Below are 27681 nucleotides of genomic sequence, written 5' to 3'. Positions count from 1 at the left end.
AAACTAAACATGGGAACACAATTGGTACCATATAGCTTGTGATTGCATTTTGCGTTCTGAAATGTGATAAAGATCACCTGGGAATGACTTTTCAAATCATAGTTGTACAATATTTAGTGACACAAATTGCCATCCATGAGATTTTACCTGAATAATGAAATAGCACAGAAAAGGTATTTGTTGTTGTGCAGGGAACCAATTATGTTGTAACAATAGAGCTAGGACTAAAAACAGATCGTATAAGAACTGTAAGAATGGGCTCTGTTTTCTTGTCTTCATAATTAAATTCTTCAAATGAGTAAATAGTTGTAAAATTTCATTCTTTTTTCTATCTAACATGCACATTTTCTGTGGGCAGTCCAAACAGATACCTCAAACCAAACCAGGCAAAAGTTGAGAACACACGGAAGAAGTACCTTCTGATGGTTTAAAAGCAGTTGGTAAAATAGAGTGCATTTCCCAAGAAACTGAAAGTGTGCACTGCACCTTTATTTTAGACACTTAAATGAGAGTAGAGTTTTATTCAAAAAAATATCCTGATAACTCCTTTCTCTGTCTCTGTCCTGCTCTGCTGCATTGTGCTGGCCATAATTCTCCAGATTTCATGAAAGTGATAAATTTAGTGGCATATTTCAGGAATTCTTTTCTGGTCCATTTAACGTGTAGATTCTTCACTGTATTGGTGAGTAACAGGTGGTCTGTGCAATCCTTCAATCTAACTTCAGCTGTGTTGTGCTGGTTTAGTAGAGGGAAAGGGATGACCAAAAGGAATGAGAGAGAAAAGTCAAATCAATCAAATTAAGTCAATCAGGAGTGATGTTGAGAATTAATTGCTGTTTCCCAATGTAGTTTTCAGGTGGTAAATTTGAAAGGAAAAAGTTGCCTCCCTCCCCCCCTCCCCAACTTGAAATTGTGAAGATTTTGCCGTATGGTGTCATGGATGCTCGAAAGTATGAACAGATGAAGGAATAAGGAAAAGCTAATGGAGAATATATTCATCAGCAGCTGTTGAACTTTATGGTTTGCAAGTGACCTCCAACTCAGGATGCCACTCAATCCAAATTTTGGTAAGTTTGATGGGCCAGAGAAAGTATCTGTAGCTGCTATGTTCATGGTCTTCCTCTCTGAGACTCTGCTGCTGGTCACGCTCAGAGATTCTGGCTAAGCTGATGTTTGGTCTGGATTAGCCCCAGAGTTCTTAAGTTCAAAGATTTTTTTCTTCACAAAGATGAAAACCTTGCTTTTGCCATTCTGATATGGGAGGATAGTAGCACATAAAATGGGTATTGTAGCTGTGAAGATCCAATTCAGTCCTGGTGTTTTATCACGCTGACTTAAAGCAACCTCTCTTTCCTCCACCCCCCAGTTTTGTTACTGACAGATGACCCAACAGGATTGTTTTATTCTATCCACATGACTTTGCTACTGAAGGATTTCTGAAGACTCTGTGTCAAGGCAGAGCTGTCTAAGATACCTTCTACCTCCAATTGCTAGGGTGAGCTCTTTGACACATAACACATTAGCAGCAGCCTTTCAGAGTAACACTCCATGAAAGCAGCACTTTCTGCATAATTTCTGTTTTGTACGTGCCTCCTCTGCCCCTTCGGCAAAGCACACTCTGCTCTGTTTCATGTCATCACTGCTCATTGCGATACATTTCTTTAGTAGGTTGTAGGTACTTCAGCGTTGGGCCTTATCTTTTTAAATGCCACCAAGATGTGATGAATATATTCTGTGCTTCAGTAACAACGTAGTTATCAGGAATACAAAAATTAATGGGAAACAATCTAACTGAAAAGACCAAAGACAATCAACAACATAAGAAAATATTTTCCTCCCACAATTTCTTTGCCTACCACCTACAGCTGAAAACAGTAAGTCTGTGATACAGGGTTTTCTCCCCAGTGATTTACATTTGCCAAACAGTAAAAATGTTGTACTTTTCCTAACTGTTCGAATATGCAGGCCCACTCATCATAAAAATAGTTCAGCTTTGAGTTTGTCCCTTTGTTCCTTTGACAGCTCTCTCTGACAAAGCAGTGTTCTCCTCAATGTGAGGATGCTTTGGTCCCATTCTAAATGAATATCCACTGTGCATCTTTTGTTAGGCTCTTCGGTCAGCAAATGTCCTGTTGTTACATAGTGATCTAGGTCCCCAAATTCATAGAGTACATTTTGACAAATTCAGAACAAAACTTGTCTTTTGTTCTAGTAGAAGACCCAATGTAATATGTTCAACATTATATTTGCACTTTATTGTAAAATATATTTTGACCTCATGTCTCTGCAGGAAGGTGCTGAGGGCTTTAGTCAAACAATATGCTTCACTGTTCAAATCAGGTACCTAAATTTATTTTAAATCTCAAAATTTAGAGGAAGAAAAGGTTGAAGCAAGAACTAAGAGCTAAAAAAAGATAATCTTACAAAGATTTAGAAATAAAATGTATTTGCTCATTCTGATCAGATTAAGTTGAAATTGTTTTCTAAAGCGGCAATTATTTTCACCAGTCAATCAGAATCCCCTGAACAGGTGATTCTCTAGTGCATTGTAAACTTTTAGGTAAAAGCATTTTGTAATTTTTGCATTGCTTAAGATATTGCACTTTCAGAGCACCACTCTGTGTACTACTTTAGTAAACAGAAACTCCTGTTTACTAACTGTGTTATTTTCTCCCACTTAACAACTTCACTTGTCTGGTTTAAGAAACTTGACAAATCAGTTTGTTCTCTATAGTTAGTCATATCAGAAATCTAGATATTTCTCCTTAGTTTTGTGTTTCTGAATGATACTGGTTCTGGTTGTTTACCATTTACATAATTTAGATTTTGAATTTTGAAAATGTTTATGAATTTGCATTTTGCCATCTTAATGAAAATATTTAAGAAATAAATTGTATAAAAGTTAATTTATTTCGTAAAGCTGTTAATTTATTTTTTTTTTAATTTTTACTTTGGAAATTTTTCTGCAATTAGAAATAATGCAAATCCTGCCATGGATAAACAGATGGAAGGCATGTTTTACAGGAAGCCTGAACAGAGTAACAGCTAGAAAAGTTTGGGCAGGGGAGAAAGAGTGTTGTAAGGCCACAGTTGAGAGCTCCTACATTAGACAACTCATGCTAAGTTGGATAGTAGCTGAAGGTGTTCAACATTGCTGTGTTGGTTTTGCGTGGCAAGGTTTTGGTAGCGGGGGGGGGGCTACAGGGGTGGCTTCTGTGAGAAGCTGCTAGAAGCTTCCCCTGTGTCTGACAGAGCCAATGCCAGCCGGCTCCAAGACGGACCCGCCGCTGGCCAAGGCCAAGCCCATCAGTGCCTCTGTGATAACATATTTAAGAAGGAAAAAAAAACAGTTGGAGAGAGCTTTTGCAGCCGGAGAGAGGAGTGAGAAGATGTAAGAACATCTGCAGACACCCAGGTCAGTGCAGAAGGAGGGGGAGGAGGTGCTCCAGGCGCCGGAGCAAGATTCCCCTGCAGCCCGTGGTGAAGACCATGGTGAAGCAGGCTGTCCCCCTGCAGCCCATGGAGGGAGGATGAGGGGGTGTAGAGATTCCACCTGCAGCCCGTGGAGGACCCCACGCTGGAGCAGGTGGAGACACCTGAAGGAGGCTGTGGCCTGTGGGAAGCCCGTGCTGGAGCAAGCTCCTGGCAGGACCTGTAGATCCATGGAGAGAGGAGTCCATGCCAGAGCAGGTTTGCTGGCAGGACTTGTGACCCCGTGGGGGACCCACGCTGGAGCAGTTTGCTCCTGAAGGTCTGCACCCTGTGGAGAAGACTCACGTTGGAGAAGGTCATGAAGGACTGTCTCCTGTGAGAGGGACCCCACGCTGGAGCGGGGGAACAATGAGTCCTCCCCCTGAGGATGAAGAAGCGGCAGAAACAACGTGTGATGAACTGACCACAAGCCCCATTCCCCATCCCCCTGTGCCGCTGAGGGGGGCAGAGGTTGAAGCCAGGAGTGAAGTTGAGCCCGGGAAGATGGGAGGGGTGGGGGGAGGTGTTTTTAAGATTTGGTTTTATTTCTCATTCCTCTACTCTGTTTTGCTTAGTAATAAATTAGATGAATTCCCTCTCTAAGTTCAGTCTGTTTTGCTCGTGATGATAATTAGAGAATGATCTCTCCCTGTCCTTATTTCGACCCGTAAGTTGTTTTTTTTTTTCATTGTACCTTTTCTCCCCTGTCTGGTGAAGGAGGGGAGTGATAGAGCGGCTCTGGTGGGCACCTGGCCCTCAGCCAGGGTCAACCCACCACAATTGCACATGATCTGCCTGCCCAAACTTTAGGCGTTGATCTTGTTAACCACTTAAGCGTTTGCCTCCCTTTAATTTTGACTTCAGGCAGGCCAGGCTACAAACATACGGCTACCAGATACTGAAGTACTTTATTCCACTGGGTCTTTCTGTCAGATAAATTTATAAGGTATTGTACTAGAAGTTGAACTATTCAGATGGTAGGAGCTCATTGGGCATAGTTCTACCTGTTTTGGTCATTTACAGCTCTACATTTATTAGCATGTTGGCCCAGAAGATTGAATCGGATTAGTTTGTGGATAAAACCACAGGTAACTGAAGCTTAAGCAGAGCAAGAGGGATGTGGTACTAGTGAACGGGAGACACTGAGAAGTTCTTGCCCATGATGAGTCTTCTTTGGGTAAAAGATACACATTCATAACCTACCCTTTAACTTTGTAGTTGAGGACTTCTGTACTCCTTGTTCATTCTAGATTTTTCTTCTGTCTTGATGGACTGTGGCCTGGATGTTGGTCTGTCTGTAGACACGTGATCAACCTAGACATCATTGCTTAGGAAAGTGGCATGGAGTCCCTTGGAGACCTCCTCAGCAGCCCTATGTATTGTGAACATGCCAGCTTGCCTTCTGCTGGCTTCCCGTAGAATTTTGAATCAGTTTATCTAAAAGATACTTGATGGCCTGGACTTAGACCATCTTAAATATAGATCAAAGCAATAACATCCTTCATCTGGAAAAGGAATAAAAAAAGATGGGAGTTGTGCTAGAAATAACTTTTTTTAGACTTAGCTCAAATATGTGAACAGACCAGCTTCCACCCTTCTCACTTTCTCATCTTCTGAGGACAAGGTTTCAGTAGAAAAGGCACAGTTTTCTATGAGAAGAAAGTTCATTTTTCCAATCCAGAATTTACTAAAAATTTGTAGTGTTGTATGTAAAACAAAAGCCTCTTTTAAAGCTTGCCATAAAGCAAGAGCTTGCATCATGCATACTTCTGCCTTTGGGAAGAGGAAAACAACACGTGACACAGGAGAATCAGAATATTCATTGCAATATTGGTGAATGTACATACACTATCATGACAAGTGCAGTTTCATACCTTTGATGTAATGGACAAATATTCACATAACGATTACATTTTGGACTGAAGGGAATTTAAGGGATTTTGATCAGTCTTGACTGTTTTACTCAGACACAGCAAATTTCAGTTTTTGTAATTGCTGGTTTAAAACTTAATGGAAAGTTTTTGTCTGTGTAATTTTTTTCCACCTACAATGACTGTTAGTGTTGCACTTGTGTAGAAATCCCAGACCATTTTATTTATTTTATTGCATCCTTCTCTTTATGACTGAGAAATGCAAAGCATATTTCCAGCTTCACTTTTTGGTAGACATAAGGGTTTTTTGGAAGTAAGTCTTGTCTACAGATAGGCTAACTTTAGACAACCCAAAATGTATTTTGTGGTTTAGGTTGTGACATTAAACTGGTGACCTCTCTGCCATGGCAAAATTTAAAGAAATAAGACTGTGACCATTTTGTAACAAGGGAGGATGCCCACTGAGCCAGATGGCTTACCTGTGTTCAGAAAAATCAATCATCAGTTTTTTTCAAAGCAGCATGACACATATCAGCTGAGATGATGCATGCTCTTTGCTTTCCAATTAGTCTTTTCAAAACTAACAGAACCAGGATTTGAATGTTCATCAACCTTGTTGTGCGAGCTGCTCAGGCATCAGCTTTTAAACCTGTGGTTATTTCAGTGAGAAATGAGAATCAAATTGTTGTGTGAGTTGCCTGCACACTGTTTAATAATGGCATCAAAGTAACAACAAGGGTAGAGGAAAAATAATTAGCTAATTTTTTTGGATTCAGACACAGTTTTGTTGTCACGGGTTTGCTGCTGTTCTCAAACTGAGCTCTCTGGTCCTTAATTTCTAACAGCTGTTATACAAACATATCTCATGACAAAGCCTATCCTTGTCTTTCTTTTGCAGGGTTAAAGATTGTGAGTGAGTGCGTGTTAGATATCTAATGCTCTTAGTTGATGATTTTGTGTGCTAAAGCCCCGAGGCAATAAAACTCAAAACAAATGCTGCCGCCATTTGTACCTTAGTTTACTTGCTGGGTGATTATGGATTACAAAGAATTTTAGACAGGATTATTTAGACTTCTGGAAATAGGCTGATCATTAAACAAGTTTCTTTCTCTTATATGCCAACGTCCGTGTTAAAAATCTCTGCGTTCAAATCCTCTGTCCGGCGTCAGCCTGTGGAAAGATGTTGTTGTCGTTAGGTAGCTCCAGCAGCAGTGGAGTCTCTCCTCCTCCCATTCCTAAGGCAGCTCTTGCTCTTTAGCCCTTTCTGTGGCCCTGACACCTTGACCCTCATCTGATACATTTGCACCAGAAAAGGACATGTGAAAATGTGATTCCACCTCTAGACTGTTACCTGGACACAGATGAACAAGTGAATGCCTTAAAGCAGAGCTCTCTGCTGTGCTAGTTTGATCACTTCAATTTTTCTTCCCCTCCCAGGTACTTTTTGCAATAAAATTGTACCAAGAACTTTTCTTTTCTGTAGCCTAAGGGGGTAAAACCCCTGGGAACAAAGTTTACTCTGCTGTAGTGGATATTTTGTGTGTGAAAAATATATTTTCAAAACTAAAGGTGCAAGGAAAAAAGTAAACGAAAGAAACAATTCCCAGTATAAGAAAGATGTGGACATCCTGGAGTGAGTCCAGCAAAGGGTCACTAAGATGATTAAGGAATTGGAGCATCTGACATGCAAAGCGAGGCCGAGAGCTGGGGTTGTTCAGCCTTGAGAAAAGTCGGGGGGATGTTGTCAGTGCATATAAATAGCTGATGGGAGAGGGGTGAAGAAGATGGAGCCAGACTCTTCTCAGTGATATCTAGTGAAACAAGAGGCAATGGCCACAAATTGGAATATAGGAAATTCCACTGGAATATAAAAACCCCTCTTTTTTTACTGTGAGCGTGGCGAACCCTTGGCACAGGCTGCTCAGAGATTGTGGTGTCCCATCCTTGGCAATACTCAAGAGCCGTCGGGACATGGTCCCAGGCAACCTGCTCTGGCTGACCCTGCTCTGAGCAGTGGGTTGGACTGGGCGATCTCCAACTTCAGCTGCTCTGTGATTCCATGCCAAAACCCTCACAAACTATGTCTTAATAGTCTGTTTATAATGATCTGAAGGGACACTAATATCTGCTTGTTCGTATGTCTCAAGAGGCACTTGTAACAGATAAATTAATGTTTGATAGACAGACATTTTAGTCTGGGTATTAAAGGACTAACTGGAACTTGCTTTATTATAAAAAAGGACAACATTCTTTATTCCATATGCATAATTCAGTGCATTTGACTGTATACTCTAACCTAATTTTTCATCTATTTTGGAGTAATGAAAGATTATTACTGCCTTTAAAATGCAAGAATTTGCACAGCATTTATCATACTTGAGAAAAGGTTCTGCATGGGGACCTGGGGTGCTAGACAACTGGACTATTTCCAGAAGTTTGTGGGATCTGTGTTTGTGCTATGATATTCGCACGTAGAATCATAAACACATTTGCAGCTTTACAATGCGAGTTTCTAAAGTCATCCTCTAAAATTTAACTATATCAGCTTAATCTGAACACATGCAAAAAGTGTGTTTTTCTTCCTTTTTTGCCTGGCTCAAAACCCACTATACTCATTCATGTGAAATAAGTAAACAGTTACTTGAATTTATATGTCATTAAAGAATAATGCTACCAATCACTTCTGAAAATTGAGCTGCAGTTCTAGGTTTGTATCACACAAGTATTAATTCTCTTGAAGCTAACATTCCTTTGCAGATTGAGTCAGAGTGAAAACCATATGAAAAATGTTGAAGTCTGCAAGTGAATACACCGGGAAGTGATTTATCTCAACAGGGAGGGAGCTAATCTTTTTCCAGTTTTTGTCTGGAAATTGATGGGTTCGTTTCATAGATAAGGCTCTGGCATCAAAGACAAACTGAACTGAGGCGCTGCAAAAGGCTTATGGGTGGAGACAATATTAGTCAGTACTAGCACAGGAGCAAATTTTATCATCAGTTATAAATATCTTACTTGATGAAGTTAAGTGATATGAATAATTTTATATGACATTTCAAAAGTACCCCTTTACAGCTGTTCTGTCAGTCTGATATTAAAAATACAAGCAAATATAGAATCACAAATGACTGTGAAATAAGACCTATCAGATTTCTGTGTTTTGAGGCGTATCTTTGTCAGAGATAGGGGCTGAGATGGGAAGTATGCCTGAGCATCACACAACCTAGAACATTTTGCAATAGAATGTAGTCCAGAAATATTCCAAACTTTGTGCTTTAACAAGTCAGTCTCTCATTCTTACATGTTAGCAGAGAGCTCTTGGAAGCACTAGGCCAAATTCAATGTTGGTATAATTTAGTTTACTCAAATCTCTCCTTTTTATAAAGACATAGCAGAAGACTGGAGGAGAAACCATATGGGCTTCTTTTCCTTATACAGATTTTGCATCAGTATTTCTTTTTGCTTGAAATGAATTCACCTTAGCTTTGCCTCCCTAGAGTGGACAGGGTTGTTCCATCTTGTCACAGATCTCTTAGGTGTCGTCTCTGTCCCTATGAGGCAGCTTGTTTTGATAGAACTCTTTCTTTTGTGAATAACTACTCATGCTATAGGAGTTTCTACTTTAGGATACTAATAACAAGATAAAAGCTCAGGAAACATAGTGCTACTACTTCATCATAAACTTTGGTACAAAGATTTTTTTTCTGTATTTGTCCACTGACCTCACACCAGGATTCTGATCTGAGCGGAATTTATTGTTCTTATTGCACATATTCTCAAAGCAAATGTAGTGACTAAATTTGACTCTTAGATGGATACATATTTGTTATGCAGTGACTTCATGTGAACTTAAATTCAATTTTCTTTAAATAGAAAAAGTTGCCTTTTTAATTGAAATGCATTGGCTAATTACTGACATTGGTGTGAAGAGGAAAAGATTGAAGCAGTGATTTGACATGTACTTTGTTTGCATTAAAGAGACATCACTATTTGCCAGCATAAAAATATTAATCTTTGAGCAATGTGCAGTAAGCATTTCATAAAAGTACTTTTAATACTGAATAATGTTTGTTGGCTTTATTTTGAGCATCTCTGTTACTGTGAGGATGCATTTTTAAAGTCATGTTTTAGTTTTTCATGCATCAGTAATATTGAATTGCTCGTAGACTTTAATTGAATGGCATGGTTATAATATCACAGAAAGATCCACTTAATCTTCTGCTGGTGCAATTTGCTACGAGTCCCTGGGCATTAGGATGGTAACGCCAACCTATGTCAGCTGGCATGCGGCAGTCTCCCAGTTACTCAATTTTTATATTCTAGTTTTAGATGTTGTGAAAAACAGCATTTACTTTTTAAGATGTGATCATTATCCTGATTGTGATGTTAAATTCTGAACATGGCCTTTTCCCATCATGCAAGTATTTTTGAGATTTCAGGGTTTTTTCCCTCATTTTAGTGAACTCAGAGTTAAAAATCTCAAAAGAGGGAAAAAAGGAAATTGGGAACCAGCCAAGAAGAAAAAGCTCTGTTAAGTTTGAAATACTTCATTTAAATGATTTGATACGTTATTTTGATTGTGATCTTTTCTTTTTTTACCATTTTAAACATATGGTAAGATTCTAAAAGAAAAGTGTCTTCAAACCAAAGAACTTAAATTTCATTTAGAAAATATCAGAATAAGATATCATCTGACAGCTTCATAATTTTTTTTTTTTTGAGCATTTCAAGTCCTGAAACGCACTGAATGGTACATTTCCTCTGAACGGTTTCACTTTAGACAACTTTGAGCTCCAATTTTGTGGCCTAAGGTTATAAACTCTTGGTCACACTATTAGCTCCATTTACTTGAATGGGATTACTCAGCCGAAGGATACAATTTTTGTCAGTTTGGGGACTGGTTGTCTGAAATCCACCAATATCAAGGGAAATATCGCTGTGACTAAAGACTTACTATTATAAGAGTGAGGATTTTAGCTCAGAATCCTTTGAAGGTAACTAAGGCAAAAAGTATTTTCAGCCTCATTTGTCTCTTATCTACATCTGCTGCTACTAGGCATTGTGTTTAAAAAAGGAATATTTATGAGGCAGTAATTCTCATGAAACACCTTGATTTTCAGCTAGATGAATTGCACAAGCGAGGAGCTGCAGTTTCTGAATTCTGTGTTTCTCCTGGGGAGCTGCAGTGGGTTAGCCTCGGCTAAGGGCCAAACACCCACCGAGCTGCTCACCCACTCCCCTCCTCAGGGGAGCAGGGGGAGAAAATAGCGTGAGAAAGCTCATGGGTTGAGATAAAGTCAGACAAATTGCATATCAATTACTGTTGTAGGTAAAACAATCCTGACTTGGGGAAAATGAATTTAATTTGTTGCCAATGAAAATAGATTCAGGTAGTGAGAAACAAAGACAAACTGTAACCCAACACCTTTCCTCTCCCTCTTCCAGGCTCAACTTCACTCCTTCACTCCAGACCCCTCCATCCACTCACCCCCCCCGAGCAGTGCAGAGAGGGAGGGGGGTACAGTCAGCCCATAACAGATCCTCTCAGCTTCTCCTTCCATCTGACATTTTTCTTCTGCTCCAGTGTGAGTCCTTCCATGAGCTACACTCCTACAGGAAAAAAACCTGCTCCAGCATGAGGTCTCCCCAGGCCACAGTTCAGATCTCTGCTCCAGTGTGGGCTGTTCCAGGGGCTACCAGGGAATCCCTGCTCCAGCACCTGGAGTGCCTCCTCCCCTCCTTCTTCTCTTGCCTTGGTGCTCATACTGCTGTCCTCTTCTCTTCTCTTCTCTTCTCTTCTCTTCTCTTCTCTTCTCTTCTCTTCTCTTCTCTTCTCTTCTCTTCTCTTCTCTTCTCTTCTCTTCTCTTCTCTTCTCTTCTCTTCTCTTCTCTTCTCTTCTCTTCTCTTCTCTTCTCTTCTCTTCTCTTCTCTTCTCCTCTCCTCTCCTCTCCTCTCCTCTCCTCTCTTTTTCTGTTCAGCATCTTTGCCCTTTCTTAAAGATGTTATCACAGATGTGCCACACGTGGTTGATGGGCTCAGCTGTGTCCTGCGGTGGGTCTGTTGGAGCTGGCTGGAATCAGCTATGTCCTGCACTGGGCAGCCTCAGCCTCCTCCCACTCCTCCCTGCTACCAAAACCTTGACACCGACACCCAATTCATGAGCTTGTCTGTCTGCAACTCTGACAATAGTGCTTTTAAAAATAAATCGGGGAATACACCTTTGTTATATGCCATAACAGATAGCGTAGTCTAAGACTGTTGAGGAAGTAACAAATCTTTTAACTTGACAGCATATAAAAGCCATTCCATTAGCTAATAACATTTATTTATTTATTTATTTGGAGTATATACATATATGTATAAAAGAACAGCTTTTACTATGAACTATTAAACACGCTTTTTGAGAGCAGAATATCAATTATGAATCATCACTATCTCTTCCATGATCCCATTCTCCAACTTTGAGATTTACACTTCTGTTCTCACTTAAAGTGATCATTAAAACTTTTATATCATGATATCTCTTACCTATTTGCATAGTGTATGTAATGGGATTGAGACCACATGCAGTACAGAATGAAACTGCATTATTGAAGACAGATAAAAGATAAATCAAAATGAATCAGTTCAACAAAGCTCTGCTATATTTAAAATTAAGAAAATGCACAAATACTCTGAGAAATGGTAAATAATAGTGGTAAAATTTCAAGCAGAATGATAGGAATTAAGGGCCAGAAAGCACTGATAAAAGAGAAGAGTAGGAAAGTTTTACAACTAAACTGTGACTCTGTTTGAAAAACGAGGGGAAAAAAGATCTCCCTTTTTTTCTTCCAAAGAGATATCCAAAATTTCTCACTTGATCTTCAAAGTTTATAAATATTGATACAAAAATAGGCTGACCTTGCAGACCCTCAATTTTCAGAAACCGTACGCTAAGTAAGAGGAATAAACCCTGGAATGTGGCTGGCATACAAATATACCAATCCCTACAGGTATTTCTGACTACTGCATGTAGTATGCAGAGCTGTATTTGTGCAGACATTTATGCTAAACTTATGTGTCATTGTTCTTCTGAATAAGGAAGGACTTGTGAACATATTTAATTAATTTTCTAAATTGATAGTATACTTAATGGCATCTTCATTTCCTTAATGTAAGTTTTGTGGTGTTGCAATATGATCTAGATTCAGTTATTGCTGGGATATTCAGCACAAACAAACACACTCCCTCTTTCAATGGATATACTACTTCTCTCTCTCTCTCTCTCTCAAAATGTGTATATATTTATAAAAAAGCTTTAAATATAGAAAGCAAAACAAACTTAAGTGGTTTATGAAACAACAGATTGTGAGAATGTGGGAGAATGACTGTGAGTTATTTTAAAACCAGCGTAGAGGTAATGTTTTGAAAGGCAACAAAGAGAAACTTGAGATGACTATGAGAAGGACTTTGCAGCTGAGCTGTATTCACAACTGCTTGGTCTCCCAGAGAAAAGGAGGAATTCATCACAAGGTTCACCTGAAAACAGTTTAAACAGAATTATCTCGATTCTGCTGTAAGGAATAATCGTGATGTGACTAAGAGGTGCATCAGTCTCAGGAATAACGCTTGTCATTTCTATCTTGCAGGAATATACTTCCTGTTGTACTTTTTTTAAGCCAAGATGTGTGCATGGGTGTGCACACGTCTGTGGAGCGGGTTTCAGTACGGCTCTTGTTTAATACGTTAGTTTGCCGAGCTGGTAGAAATAGATCTCACAAATAAACCCCAACCTATTTTGAGCCAGTTCCTTTTGTAGAGTACAAACATGTTGCTATTAATTAGTACTCCTTTGTCTCATCTTCTTGCCATTGCAGCTATTTTAAATTACATCTTGATAGGGAGCTTTTTTCTCAAACAAGCTCGTTATTTATTGCAGTATAAACAAATCCAGGTGTGTTAGAAATTATCTCTCAATTTAAATTTTTACTTTGAGAAGTCTGTGAAAACTTGTAATTTAAGGAATATCAATGGCAATAAAAAGAAAGAAATATCTAAATGAAAATTTGATTTTTAGCCCTGAAATGAGGCCACACAAACATGACTTTGCACCCCCATTTGCTACAGTGTTTCTGAACAGAGATAAAAGTTAAGGATTAGTATCCAGAGAACAGTCTGAACAAAGCCTATTACATTTTCTTTTTCTCTGTGGTTCAAAAAGACAAAAGAGTAACTCAGTTCAGTGTGAGGTTATATATCTTAGAAAAATGATGCAATGACTACAATATCCTCTGATATCATCATAAGTGGGTGTACAACGTGGCAAAACACATACTGTGTTTTTCAAGGAGCAAGTCTAATTCCCAAAAGCAAAAATAAACCCAAAATAGCATTAAACCAATAACACAGTCTAATTGCTTAGAGACAGTTTGCGTGACCAGATTATAGTATGTCACTTCTTTTTAGATCAGTCTCTTCTAAGTAAACAGACATCCTTCAGCATCTGGGTATTTCCCTGTGGCACTCTGCTAAGAAAAACATGAGAGGAGATCTCTCCGACATCGCTCTTTCCGCTAGCTGTTCCCCGTGATTTATTTGAAGTCCCGAGGATTGCTTATCTGCCGAGATAGAGCGGCAGAGCCCGCGCGCCTGGCCGCTTGCTCCGTGCGGTGGGTCTATTGTTCTGTCATGGCTCCTGAGGGATTGCCGTGGGTTGACCTTGGCTGGTGACCTGATCAGAGGTGATTTTGCAAATGCTGGTTTATTTCAGCAACATTCAAATAACTTTTTGCAAGTTGCTTTTTTTTTCTTAACGCATTCCAATTGAAATGCCACTAGGTTTATGATTCCAAGTAGAGGTTGCTCTGGAGGGGACTTTGTATTTCTGTGCTGGTTTTTTATTCTCTAAGGCCTTGTGCTGTCTTCTGCATCTCTGCAGAGTTCCTGCAAAAACAGGGAGTCAGCTGCTGCGCTTCAGAAGAAAAGTGTAACTACATAAATGTGCCTTTAGAGCCTCAGGGAAGCAAGGTCAATATTGATTTAAAGCACATGTTCTTTGTCCATATTATACAAACCTGTATGTCATCATTGTCACAAGGTTCCAAGGTGTTCATCTGAATATATCTCTCCAATTCAGCATCCCTTTAGACCATGTTAGATCTATATAAGAATACTATTTTCCTTCATTATGATCTGAAAAATTGAGCATTTTTTTTTCTTAATTAGTGTTTGAAATTGTGATGAAGTAGTTATGGGACAATAATATAAAAAATTAACTCATTAAAAATTGTCATTTTTAAATTAGAAAATCAGTTGAAAATATTGCTTAATAGTCAGTATATTGAAGAGAAGAGCATGAATGCATTTAACAGAATAGCACAATATAATGCAGCTGTATCCTGAAGGGGAGTGGAGCATCCGAGCATACCTCCTTTCCAAATGCAGTCACATTCCCCAGACACCTCAGAGCAGGTAAGAGCTAGCTGCTTGGTAAGGGCGCTGCTGATGCAGCGTGGCAGTCCTCCTCATCCGGCAAGTAAAGCAGAAAGAGTAGAAATACATTTGGGTAAAATTCCTGGGTGTGCTCATGCGGTGTTAGGCAAGAGGAAAGAGGAGCATGGGTGGTTGGCTGCAGAGCTGAAGTGAGATAAACAGAATGGGCAAAAGCAGAAAGAGAGTATATATTTTCAAAATCTAAAATAAGTAAAAGTACAAATTTAAACGCTTCAATATTATGGAAAATAATAACTTTTCAGCTGGTTCAAAATTAATTGTAGATTTTTTTTTCTTTTCAATTTATGAATTTTGAGATTTTGTCTCCCTGATAAAATTCATAAAGGGAAAAAGTAAAAAACTAACAGTTGATGAGATGGAAAAGGAGGGGTTTTTTGTCTCAGATGAAGGATAAAGTAGTAAGAGGAAGAAAGCTTGAAAATGCATCAACTTTCTGCTGTAATGGAGCAGCAGAAGCAGAAACATTATAAAACTGTATTGACAGCCAGGCCTTTCCATCACTGACCTTTCCTTAGTTTTTCATGGTAGGTGACATGTTGCCTTCTAAGTTACCTCATCTGCTCTTTCTTGGCTTTGCAATGTTATTTCACTGGAGAATGACCACAAGGATCACTCTAGGGATCAATCTGATCAATCTTTCAAGTGGGGAAATGAATAGATCCTTTACAGGACAAATTACATGTACTGCATTGTACCTGTGTCAAGCACAAAGTAAAAGATTTGACTAAAGGAACTCAAGAGACATAAAAAAATATTAGTGGGTCACTTATTCTATAGCTTGCTAATGTATGCTTTCCTTTCTAAAAATATTTAAAATTTCATACCTTATCTAGTCTAATTTCAGTGCCTCACATAATGAAACTTTAAAGTACTCTTTTTTTTTTTTCTTTCTCCTCCCCCCCCCCCCCCTAGAACTGCTTGAAGGCAGCAGCAATATTTTTTACCATTCTGTCTGTGGTCATGTATGTAACTCACAGACTTCCTACTTACAAATATTTTAATTGCTTTTGTTAATTTAATTATAACTTGATTAAAAATGAATGACATCAATACCAAAATATTTTTATTAAATGAAAAATACATAGTCTTACTACAGAAAGTTTAATTAAAATGAAGTAGTACCATTATGTTTATGTATAATTTTTAATCAATATTACTGTGTGTAGAAAAATTTATGTTGACAACATCTGATGCTTCATTTAGATAGAGGAAAAGAATGATAGATGGAAATTTGGTGGTGATAACACCTAATATGGTTTGACTGTTTTTAGATAGAGTTGGACATTGCCTTTCTATTTTTTATTTAGCATATATCCAAAATTCTTTATCCATCTAATGTCACTATTTAATATTATCTGAGATTAGAAACCGGCACTATGCCAAAAATACAATGCAGAAATACAGGCCGGATGTCTTCATAGAAAAAAACAATTCATGTATCTAATTTGCTCAAAATTCAATACATGTATAAAGTCAGTCCTTTTGTAAAACACCAGCCCTGCATGTGAGGGAGTTTAGAGGAATGTATTTTCAAATCAAAACAAAAGGAAAGGGAAACAACAGGGCTGGGAATATGCAACCAAGACACTGGAAAATGACAATTTAATCCGAAGGATGTAAAAGTAACTGAAGATATCTGAGTAGAGTTTGTGTGTGTGTGTGTGTGTGTCTATGTGTATCTATATATATTTAGTTAGATATAAACATGTATATGCAGAAATATCTGCTTATAGCATTTGTATATAAATATAGGGGAGAATAAATGTAGAAGGGGGAAAACCAAGTATCCTGGAGGGCTACAGTAATAGAAGTGGTGACCGTCTTCAGGTCTAAAACTCACTGTGGGAATCCTGGATTGATTTTAGGAACATGCATTCAGCTCCATTATTTACATCTAGTACTGCAAGTATGACAGTCAAATGTAATTCAGTAGTACCTGTATTTTCTTAGATCATGCTTGCACCTACAGTTAACACAACTGAGTAAGCTAGGCTCATACTGGGGATTTGGGCACAGTGATACAACACTGGAGGTGGCTGGCTTGTTTCCTCCGGGCATCCTCAGGTTCAAGTTAGATATCTTGGTTCCTGGATCCTGGGCAGATGCAGGGCCTTTAGATTGGGGCCCATATTTGATACTATTTCCATGTCTGTCAAAGAAATGGGTATCTAAACCCAGGCTTAAAGTTAGGTGTGTCTCGCCACTGGTCATTTGTAACTATGAACTAGAGGTTGTACGCAGATCAGTCTTTTCTTACATAAAGCCTAGATAGGAGAAGGAGCATTGAGCTAGTTCACTGTCTTGAAAGTTAAGTTATATGGACTTAAATCCTTGCTCTACATCAGGCAGTGAACTGGACCTCTGGAGTGGTAAGAGAGCTCTTGAACTACTAGCCGGAGGAATGGAGGACAGCAACAGCTTGCTGCCTGGGCTGTAAGAGGGGACGGTCAGGTTTCTTCAGGTGAGATGGGCAAAGCAGTGACGAGCTGTGCATTGCACCAAAGCTAAGACATTAAGCAGCTTAGTGTTGTCGGAGCTGGAATGGTTGTACACGTGCCCAGCAGCAAAGCTTACTGTTAGCAATTTAGGACCCTCGGGAGCCTGGGTACCTACAGGAGTAGGCAGCAGATCAGAGCAAGTGTTTGAAGATGTAAATTTTGATCAAAGACTTTAAAGTGTTTGTAGGAGGCAAAGCTGTAGAATATGTCTAAGCCTTGTCTTTTTCCCTTCTTGGCCTCAATTTATGAACTCACTCTCTCTAAAAGCAGCCTCTGAACTCCATCAGGGAAATAACACCAGACCCCAGGGAAATAACACCAGACCCCAGCAAAGGATTTTATGATGTCCTCCAGGAGGAACCAAAAGATCTGTCCCTCATTCACTTATGCTGCTGGAGCTTCATGATGTTTCTTTAGCTTATACTTCACAATGTCTCTGTGCAATAGGACAGTTGGCAAGGTCATTGCACAGAATTTCAGATAGATAGACAAACCGAGGCACGTGGGGTTAAATTTCAAGGTACGCTGATAACAGCTTGGCCAGGGAACTCATGTGCTGCCTGCTTAATCCTTTTCTTTGACTGTGCTCTTTGGGAGATGCAAAGAATTATAGTTATAAATGAACAGATTCGTAAGAAATACAAGGAAGTTAAAAGAGTATAAAAGAAGAATGTATGACAACCCTAGCTGTCTTAACAAGTGAAATTTTCAGTAAAACATTAAGGTCCACACAGGAATTTTCTAAATAATACAGGAAGAAGTCAATCTTTAATAAGCTGACAGCACCAATTAGATCTGCAGTTAGTTGTAACATACCTGGTTTTTACAAATCATTGTGTATTAAGGTCAGTACAGGTGGCTGCATTATTAATTTGGTGAAAGGGCTGGGAGGGTCATGAAGGCAAATATTCAAGGGAGAAAAGAAATTTTTTAAATGTTGTCAGAGAAGAAAACTAGGGATAGGGGGAAATTTCTAGTCATTCTTTTTCCAGTTTAAAGAATTCTAGATGCTTTTAAAGCATTTACATATCACTGCAGTGAATTATGTAGATGTAATACAAACAAAGCAAAATGTAGTCTAGGATGTCTCTCTTTTCAGATGCCCATACTCAGAAAAAATGAAAATATGGCTGACCCTTCCCTTCAGCTAGTGTATCTTACAGAACAGAAGGTAAGTATAGATAGTTAAATACACCTGAGGCAAGAAAATAAGGAAAACTAAGCTGAGAATGATTATGCATTTAACTCTGAGACAAGCCGTACACTCCAGAATGAAATTCTAACCCACTTAAAGATGATGGGTCAAGTTGTACTTCTAGCAGGCCAGAAATTTTGCACAGGAAGCTATCTTCTGAACGCAAACAGGTGTTCAGATTTGAGTTAAATTTAGTGGTGGTCAGAAACCAGAACAGCTCAAACAGGACTTTCACAGTCCATCTAACCATCCAGGCAGAGCTCTCTTAAAAGCAGGGCTCTGGTTTTGTTTTGTTTTCTTCCCCAGAGGCATACTTTTTCTTTCTTCTCATTCTGCATCCCCAGCTGTTGGTTATCAAATCTATGCTGGAGAATTTAATGAATAAAAGTCTGTGGGGATTAACTTGATAAGAAGTTCATGTATATCAAACGCTAAAATGCTGTTGTAATGCAATGGCTCAAAATCTTATCAGTAGTAACATATTAATAGTGGCACATTTTTTGGAAGGCTTTACTGGAAAGGATGTAAACAGGCTGGGCACACTGAAGGGAACTTGACCCAGGCCCCTGCTTCTAATGTGATAATTTCCTTTTTAGCTTGATAACAGTTTCCTAGTTCCATACCTTACTGAACAGTCCAATTAAAAAAAAAAAAAAAAAAAAAAAAGCAGATGTATAAGAGGTTGAAGGGACTTGGAAATATAAGGCACATTATCAGCATTTTCTTGGGGCATGAGGTCAACAGTAATGGTGTAGCAAGTGACTGATTTAAAGAAATGACTCACACTTGAATGATAAAAATAGTCAAGCGTTAGCTGCTGTTCCATGTGGCGCCGACTTAAACAAAGGGTGTCATTCAAGGGCCATAGGATTGCCAGGCAGGGAGGGCCACATCGCACACGGTTCTGACCCTGCTCTGACTCAGGACAATGCTGCAGAAAAGGCTGCTTATGTTTCTCAACCTGGGATGCTGGTTATCTGCTGAGGAAAAAAGAATATATCTGCAAATATGATAATGTAATTGCTAAAATATTTTTTCTTTCTTGGGCATCAGTTTCCTGGATATGATGCTGAAACGCTAAAGACTCATAGAATGAGGTGGAAAGTGTTGGGTTATATTTAGGTACTTGTAGCATTTAATCAGTTCAGTTACTAAAGTGAAGTCCATAGAAAAGGAGTAGTTATTAATCAAAATTAGAAAGAGTAATGAAAAAAATTTTTTTACAATTATTTTGATGCTGTATTTTTTTGGGCTGATACAAAGAATTTTGGAGCCAGTTAGAAACTTTCTCTTGACTTTGAAAGCTTCCACTTGAGCTTTGGTTCAGCCCAGGGACTGCAAGCCAAGTATTTGCTTATGGTGCTTGACCTAGGCCTTTTGCTGTATGGAATGGTGGTGCAGGCTAACCGCAGGCACTGGACCTTCAGCTGGCCATCTCTATGCTGCGGTCTTCCTACAGGACACTCTTTGGAATTGAAAGGGAAACTGCCACTGATGCCTGTGGTCATTAGAGTAGATCCTTTGTATTTATCTGTCCCTGTGTTCACCATCAAAAGAGAGCTTTTCTCTTTTCTTTTCAGTGAGAGACAAGAACTGAAGTTAGCGACTGCCTCACAGTGATATGGTCATAATTTTACTTATTGACCAGTCAATAACCCTTACAAAAAAATAGGACCAAGAGGGTCCTATTTTAATTGCAAGCAGGATTACAATATTCTGGGTTGCTGTCATTCTCATTTTTAAATTACGTGCCTGTTTATCTTCAGCACATCTTCAGTTCTCAGTTCTGATACTAAACAAACTGCTCACATGAATGGATGAAAAGTGCTTTTGTGTTGATATTGATTGCTATAGGACTGTGATAATTTTTTTTGTGGCTTGTTAGCTTTAAGTCTGAATTAAACATAATTCCTATCAATGTGATTTTTACTATAAAGTTGATGATTTCTTCTATCTTTTCAGAATATATGGAATGTTTGTAGTACAAGAAGGAATGCAGTAGAACTTTTAAGTTACATATGCCTGGACAGAAGCTTTGTAAGCCTTTTGAAGTCTTAGAGAATTAGGGGGCAGCCACACTGTCAAATGGTGACACTTCTTTATCATCTTCACCAGGTCCCAGAAGGAGTCTCTTAGAGACCTCCAGAAGGACATCCCTTGGGTCTCAAATTCTAGGGCTACATGGAAGCTACAGATGGATTAGCTGGTTATCGAAAGTGGCTTTGGGTGCACTGGAAAGCTAATGAGGGTAGCAATGATATTTTAAATCCTGCACTTCAAAGAAAATTCATTGTATACAAAGTCCTGTATAAATGGTTAAGTTATAAGACATCAGAATAGCATATAGAATTTGGACTTGTTCATCTTCTGAACAAGTGTAAACCACAGAATACTGACTGGAATAAAAGCACTACATTAGCTAAAATAGATTAAGGACCTAAATAATTATATTAATGTAATATTTAAGAAAGCAATGTTTATAGCAAAATATCTGTGCAAAATTATCATTTAATGATTGTGCCTATGCATCTTACGAAAGTGGAACTGAAATGATACTTTAAACCTTCTACAAATGTTTAACTCTCTTCTAGGGAAAATAGTGAAAAAGTCATTCTGGCATGCAGTGGTAGTGTCTACTGAGCAGTGTTTTTCTTACCATTCTACACAGCCACTTTCAAGAGCTTGCTGTAATCCCGATTAAGCAAAGAAGCTCCAAATCAGATTATACATCTGGTAGCAATTAGATGGAACAGTTACCATCCGGGGACATAGTTATTTCCGTTGGAACAAGAAAAAAACCACATTCTGTGGTATAGCTAAGCTACAGTTAGAAGTAATCCTGTCTCTTCATAAACCATATCATACATTTATAATTGTTGCATTGCTCTTTTTCCAACATGTTGAAATGAAGAATATCTCATGGATGACAAAACTCCTTCACACTGTTGTGTTTTATTGATTGTTGTGAAAGAAACTGTGAAACTGTTTTCACTGTGATATCTGAATTGAGAAAATATGGGAGAATCTTCAGCACAAGGAGGATCATCTTGACTAAATGATTGAACAAAAGCAAGAATTAATGCCAGGAGATAGTTAATAAATAGTCTTAGAAAGTGAGTAGTAGAAGTTCCATTTTAGCATATTTAAAGTTTATATCACTAAAGAATTTAGTTTGGAGGATAACCCTGTACTGATAACAAGATAGATTAAATGACCTACGTTCCCCAGCCACATTTTTATTTTATGTGGTTCTGTGAGTCTCCTGAGCAATCTAAATAAACAGAAAATTATATAAATGAAATTTTAAAAAGGTAAGTAGAGTTTAAAAATAATATAAGAGGACTTGCTGAATGAAATATTAGACAATGCTCTGAACAATGGCTACCTGAGGTGAACCTGGTCTGGTGATTAACATTAGCTCAGATTAAGCAAATGGATTATGATGTCTTTTCTAGCTGAGCATGCTTGGAATAAGACTGAGGATGTTCATTTCATATGGCATAGACAATCACATGTACAATTTATAAATCTCTGAAAACAAGCTAACCTTTTATTTACATAGGATGTGACTGTGGGTGAGTATGATGAAATTATTTGCAATATTTACCAGCTATGTGACATTAGACATATTCTTATATATTTAGAACAAAGTGTTCCACTTAGTGGCTTTATAAAATTTAACAGCTTTGTGCATAAAACGTGAATGAGTGGGGTTTTTTTTTATCAGAATGCAGGCAAAGGAATTCAATTCTGAAATCTGTTTGATTTTCTTGCAGAATAAAATTCTTAACATTATAATTGCCAAAATATTTTAATAGACATTCTGTATCATATAATATCAGCTATTTCTTAATTTTAGAATAAAATCATTTAAGTATGAAAATCAATACTATGTTTAAGATGAAATGAAGCTATTACAGTGTGATAACCTGTAGTATGAAATAGTAACTTCCAAATATGTTGCTTATTCATTTGTTGAAATATTTGCTATTTGTAAGATGCATTTATAAGGTATCTGAAAGATGCATAAGCAATTTCCACTATTAAAATTAATACTAGAATGTATTCATACATGGTGTGCTATGCAACCATCAGTTCTTTTCTACGTGGTGTGCTATGCAACTATCAGTTCTCTGCCAAAACTATCTGTTTTATAATTCATTTTATGTTTTGCTAAGGAAATAATCTTTTTCTAAGTTACTTTTGTGAATTCAAATTATTTCCTGTTTACAATGAAAACTGTCTTTTTTCTTTATATGTGTATTCTCTCTTTATTTTGGATTTCACTACTTCCACAGTGTCAAGACTCAGTCTAATCATTATCTTTATGTAAAATGTATTGTATTTCTCTTTCAAATGTTGATGCTTACATAGCTGAATGTTTTACACAAGTACAAATATCCAGAACAGCTTCTGAGAGGCTAATTTAAAAGCGATTATCATCAGTAGTCTCATGAGAAAATCCACCTATTTTGTAAGAGTGAATAATCATGCATTTAGATGAAATTCCACTCCATTTTCATAAAGGGTGAGAAGTCATAGTACAGAGTAGCTGAGGAGCTATGTCCATTCATTTCTGTCTCTGCTCATTATTGATGATATCTTAACTATTTTCTCCTCTTCCCCGGAGATCCTGGACTGGACTCTGTTAGCAAGCCCAGGTCTTCTTGGTCAGTTAAATGGGGTAACATGACATTCAGTTCACTCAAGAACTTTACTACTGTCATTGCTACTTTCATTGGAGTAGAACATCTGCTCTGCAAAGAGAGTAGGAAAGTTTGTGTTGCAGCTAGCAATAAAAATGCATTTATGGATTTCCTCTAAGAATATCAATATAAACAGAATGACGCACGAAGCATAAAATGGCTGGTTCAGATTGTGTCCCTAGTCTTAATTCACCTGTCAACTGCTCAGTTTAGAAGTATAATGAAAATTTAGGCAGCTAATGAATAGATGTGTCAAAAAAGATGAGCAACTATAACTGTCACTGATTTCAGTTGAACTGGAGCTCCTCCCTGCCACAGAAAGTAAGCCATTTCACTAGCCATCATGGACTGGGTTATATAAATTGCTGCAGCCAGGTTTGAAAACTTTTGTCCTGCATATTCCTGAATTAAATGCATACAGTTAATTTTAAAAATATTTAAATTTTTAAAAATTTTATTTTAAATGGAATTGTGATTACCTAAATCAATCTTCGTGTGTACATCATTCTAGTGCAGTCCTGTTGTTTGGTTATTTTTCAGTTTTAGCTACAGCATAAATAATGTATTAAAAGGTGACATTTCTTCCTATGCTCTGATCATTGTTCAAAATAACAAAATTATTAACTCTTAGTGAAGGAAAAAACATGCAAACTGAAACCAGTGCATTATTGGAAAAGCTGTAAGAACACAGTAAGATAAAATCTTGTCAAATTTGACTTTATTTGAACCTTGACTGTTTTGAAAAATAGCAATGTTTTCTTATCAGTTTCAGAACTGATGTATAGTAGTAACATAGTCAAAATATTGTTTTCCATAGTTTCATTAAGAAAAATATGTAGCAGCCAGAAGAGATTGTTCCATTAGTCAATATGGCAGCTACATCAAGGTGACATTGTCAAAGAGTTTAATTTATAATATTTTGATGACAAACATGTTCCCTTAGACTACTACAAGGCTTTTCAGTAGAACTCTACTAAAACTGCTTCCTTGAGGCTGATTAGAGTTGACTAGCCATTTCTACCCTGTGTTCCAGTCAAAGCAAGCCAATCATTAAGATAAAGTGATTTTATTCATTTAAAGGGTTGTCATTACAGTATCTGTGTGTAGCTTGGATTCAGATGGAGATTGTAGTGAGAGTGCTCTATTTTCAAGCATGATGACTATGGGTATGGTTGTCAGAAATAATCTATTGTTTAAAAGACGGGTATTTAAATGTTTCAATTTAAAGGCTACTTCTATCGAAGAATACCTGACATTTTTGTGTCTTTTGAAAGGATTTAAAGACTTTTCTCTTATTAAAAAGGTCTTATTTGATCAGTAGTTTTTTTCCTCTCAATATAAATGCAAATGTTGTAGTGGTTTATGTATCATGAAATATAAAACTTATAATAGAAAAGCAAATGATCTGTCCATCTATGATGCAACTTAACTCTAAAACATGTTTTGGGCCTTATTCTGCTATGGTTTACAGTGAAGTAAATCAGGAGCCTTTTTTCTGATTCCAGTGGATTTGCCCTGGTATAAAACCAGTACATGAGATCAGAATGAATTGTATTGTCTTTCAGTTTTGTTATTTTGAACTGAATATGGCTCATGCCTAGGCACAAGTTGCTCTCTCCTAATAAGAATTTTGCTAATATCTTAAATATGAAACGTTGTCATTATCTGCATTTTCAAGAAAGAAAACATCTAGTTATCATTCTGGACTGACAAAGTACCTTCCTCTAAGGAAAGGTCTCTTGTACAAAAATAATAAGAGGTTTGATATTGCATTGGAGAGTTTTGGGAATATTTGCAAGTAGAGTTATGCTAACTTAATCCGACAGTACTGGAGTCTTTGTGGAATTTAGAGATAACAGCTTGGATCCATTTAAATCCAAAAATTTTTGGCACAACTTGCTGCTGTTGGTTTCTTATAAATTCTCTTTCTGCACCTTTCAAAGCGAAGACTGTATTATTACTAGTCATAAGAAAAATTTTACATCCATCTCCTCTTTCTTCCAGATTGCTGTCAAAATGAGTGAAACACCTTCAACTAGTTACTCGGTGAATCAGCCAAACTCCTCTGAGAGTGAACAGAGTTTATCCACGCGCCATTTCAATGTTACTGAACCTGTTGTGGCAAAACGGATCTGTTTCTATAAAAGTGGAGATCCTCAGTTTAATGGGATCAAAATGGTCATCAACAACCGGTCTTACAAAACATTTGATGCCTTGCTGGATAGTTTATCCAAACGGGTCCCATTACCCTTTGGAGTAAGGAATATTAGTACACCAAAAGGGAGACACAGCATCACCAATTTGGAGGATCTTGAAGATGGAAAATCTTATATTTGCTCCCATCAGAGGAAAATGAAGCCCATCAACCTGGAACAGGCTAGCAAAAAGCCGCTGCCCTGGCAGATCAGTAGGCCCGTCAGCGCTCGCCGTCGAGCTGTGCAATTAGCAAGGGAGAATGAAGATGGATTTGGCCATCGAGAAAGCAAAATAACAACTCCCAAAAAGATGCTTGTTTACAAAAATGGGGATGTAAGACTCAGGCGCACCGTAGTTCTGGGAAAGAAAAATACACAAACCTTTGAGGCCTTTCTGGATTATATGAGTGAGTTAATGCAATACCCAGTTGTGAAACTATATACCACTGATGGCAGAAAGGTGAGAATAAAGATGAGTACCGGCAATTTTTCTGTGATTGTTTCTAGATTATTTTTAATTAAAAAGGTGATTTTTTTCAATTATAAGCTTGGGACGTTGGCCTGGTGTAAGATCTGATGTGTTGAATTTCAGTCGTTTCCCTTCTATGCCTTTTCACCTTCAGAAAGGCTACTAGCTTGGAGGAAATATACTGGAATCTTGTGATCAGAGAGAAGCAAGTGAGGACATTTTACTTTAAGTCATCATGAAAAAATACTTTTCTTTTTCTTACTCAGGCCTGTTTCAGGCATGCTTTCAATTCTATATTTTAACCATTTACACAGAAATTTCCTTGAGTCTTCATGCTGTTTGTCTGTGATTTTTAATGTTTTAAAAATGTGTAAGTAGCTTCTAATAGCCACACATATTTTATCATTACACAAATGCAGAGTGGTTTGCCATTAATAACTTAGAACTGTGACACCTGGTTGTCTATTATAGTTTTCAAACCATGGACCAGGTTTTGTACCTCTAAACCCAGATAATGCAGCACTAATAATCCTGATTTTCATCCCACATGCTGTTTTAAATAATTTTATCTCACTGTTTTATCTGTGTGTTGTTTAACCACAGAAAAGCACTTGTGATTATACCTAACGCATATCTAGACAGGTAATTCGATGCAGAGCTCCAAGAGTTCAAGGGAAATCTTGTGTTCCAATCTCCATTTGGTGGAATTCTGTAATAGGTTGGGAAATTTTCCATATCACCTGTAATATGAATATGTAATATTCATAATATGTAATACCAGTGTATAAGTCATTATATGTAATACCAGTGAAGTGCTGTTTGTAAGCCTTATCGTGCAATATATTTTGGAACATAAATTCAAAACTGTTGGACAAGGTTCTGAGCATCTTGATCCAGTCAGACCTGCTTTGAGTAGAGGGTTAGACTACGTGACCTCCAGAGGTCTTTTCCAACCTATACTGCTCTGTGATTCTGTCCTATTCCTGTGTGGTAGTACAGGTCAAGTACTCATGGTGTATTCTGAATTTCTCCTTTCTTCCTCCAAATACATGTTCATATGTATATCTACCTCCAAATGCATATTCTTATTTCATGGCTATGAACAGTCGCTGTGCAATGATGAAACAAAATTAAATATGCAAACACTTAAATTATATGAAAATTTTGATCTGGATCCAAGTTGCCTCTTGAAGTCTTTTTCTAATATATTTATATAACAAGACATACCCTCACAGAGATAGGAATTGCCTTACAGGAACTGAAAAATTAATTCTGTGCGATGATACATATTTAATAGCCTGCTGCAAACTAATGTAGAGACTAAGAAGTGAAGATATTAAAGCATGAAAGGGATAAATCTCTCACATTATTTTTTGCTGTTACTAAGGCACAGAATTTAATGTTACTTTTTTTTTTTTTCTCCCCAGGTTCCTAATCTTCAGGCCCTGATATTGTGCTCTGGAGCTGTAGTCGCGGCAGGGAGAGAGCCTTTTAAACCAAGCAATTATGATTCTCTTGGGTATTCACGGCCTGCTAAATTGCTTGCAATTGCAAATCGTGTGTACCCGAAAGCAAATGCCAAGTCAGAAAGTGAAAATAGTAAGTTCTTTGAATTAATTTGCATTTTATTAATTGGTTTATTTATCTCAACAGAAGACATAAACCGTGACAATCTTACTAGGATCAAGGATATTCAAAAAGGCCAGTTGAAGCTTTCTATCATCTGCTCTGACTCCTCTATAAGCATAAGAAAAATCAAAGTGTTAATGTTCTTTTAAAAATGTAA

The 27681-nt window shown here is 37.7% G+C and overlaps 1 protein-coding gene across 1 annotated transcript in view; it reads left to right on the top strand.

Moving 5' to 3' along the window:
• Positions 1-27681, top strand: part of RP1 (RP1 axonemal microtubule associated) — a 209716-nt gene that overhangs the window by 3250 nt on the left and 178785 nt on the right. The window contains exons 2-3 of the mRNA XM_075744095.1: positions 25236-25886; positions 27323-27494. Coding sequence (XP_075600210.1) covers positions 25248-25886; positions 27323-27494 — 811 coding nt within the window. The 5' untranslated portion in view covers positions 25236-25247. The remainder of the gene's footprint in view (positions 1-25235; positions 25887-27322; positions 27495-27681) is intronic.

Source organism: Balearica regulorum, chromosome 2, assembly GCF_011004875.1.
Source record: "Balearica regulorum gibbericeps isolate bBalReg1 chromosome 2, bBalReg1.pri, whole genome shotgun sequence".
Classification (NCBI taxonomy): Eukaryota; Metazoa; Chordata; class Aves; order Gruiformes; family Gruidae; genus Balearica; species Balearica regulorum.
This window is presented reverse-complemented; position numbering and strand designations above follow the sequence as displayed.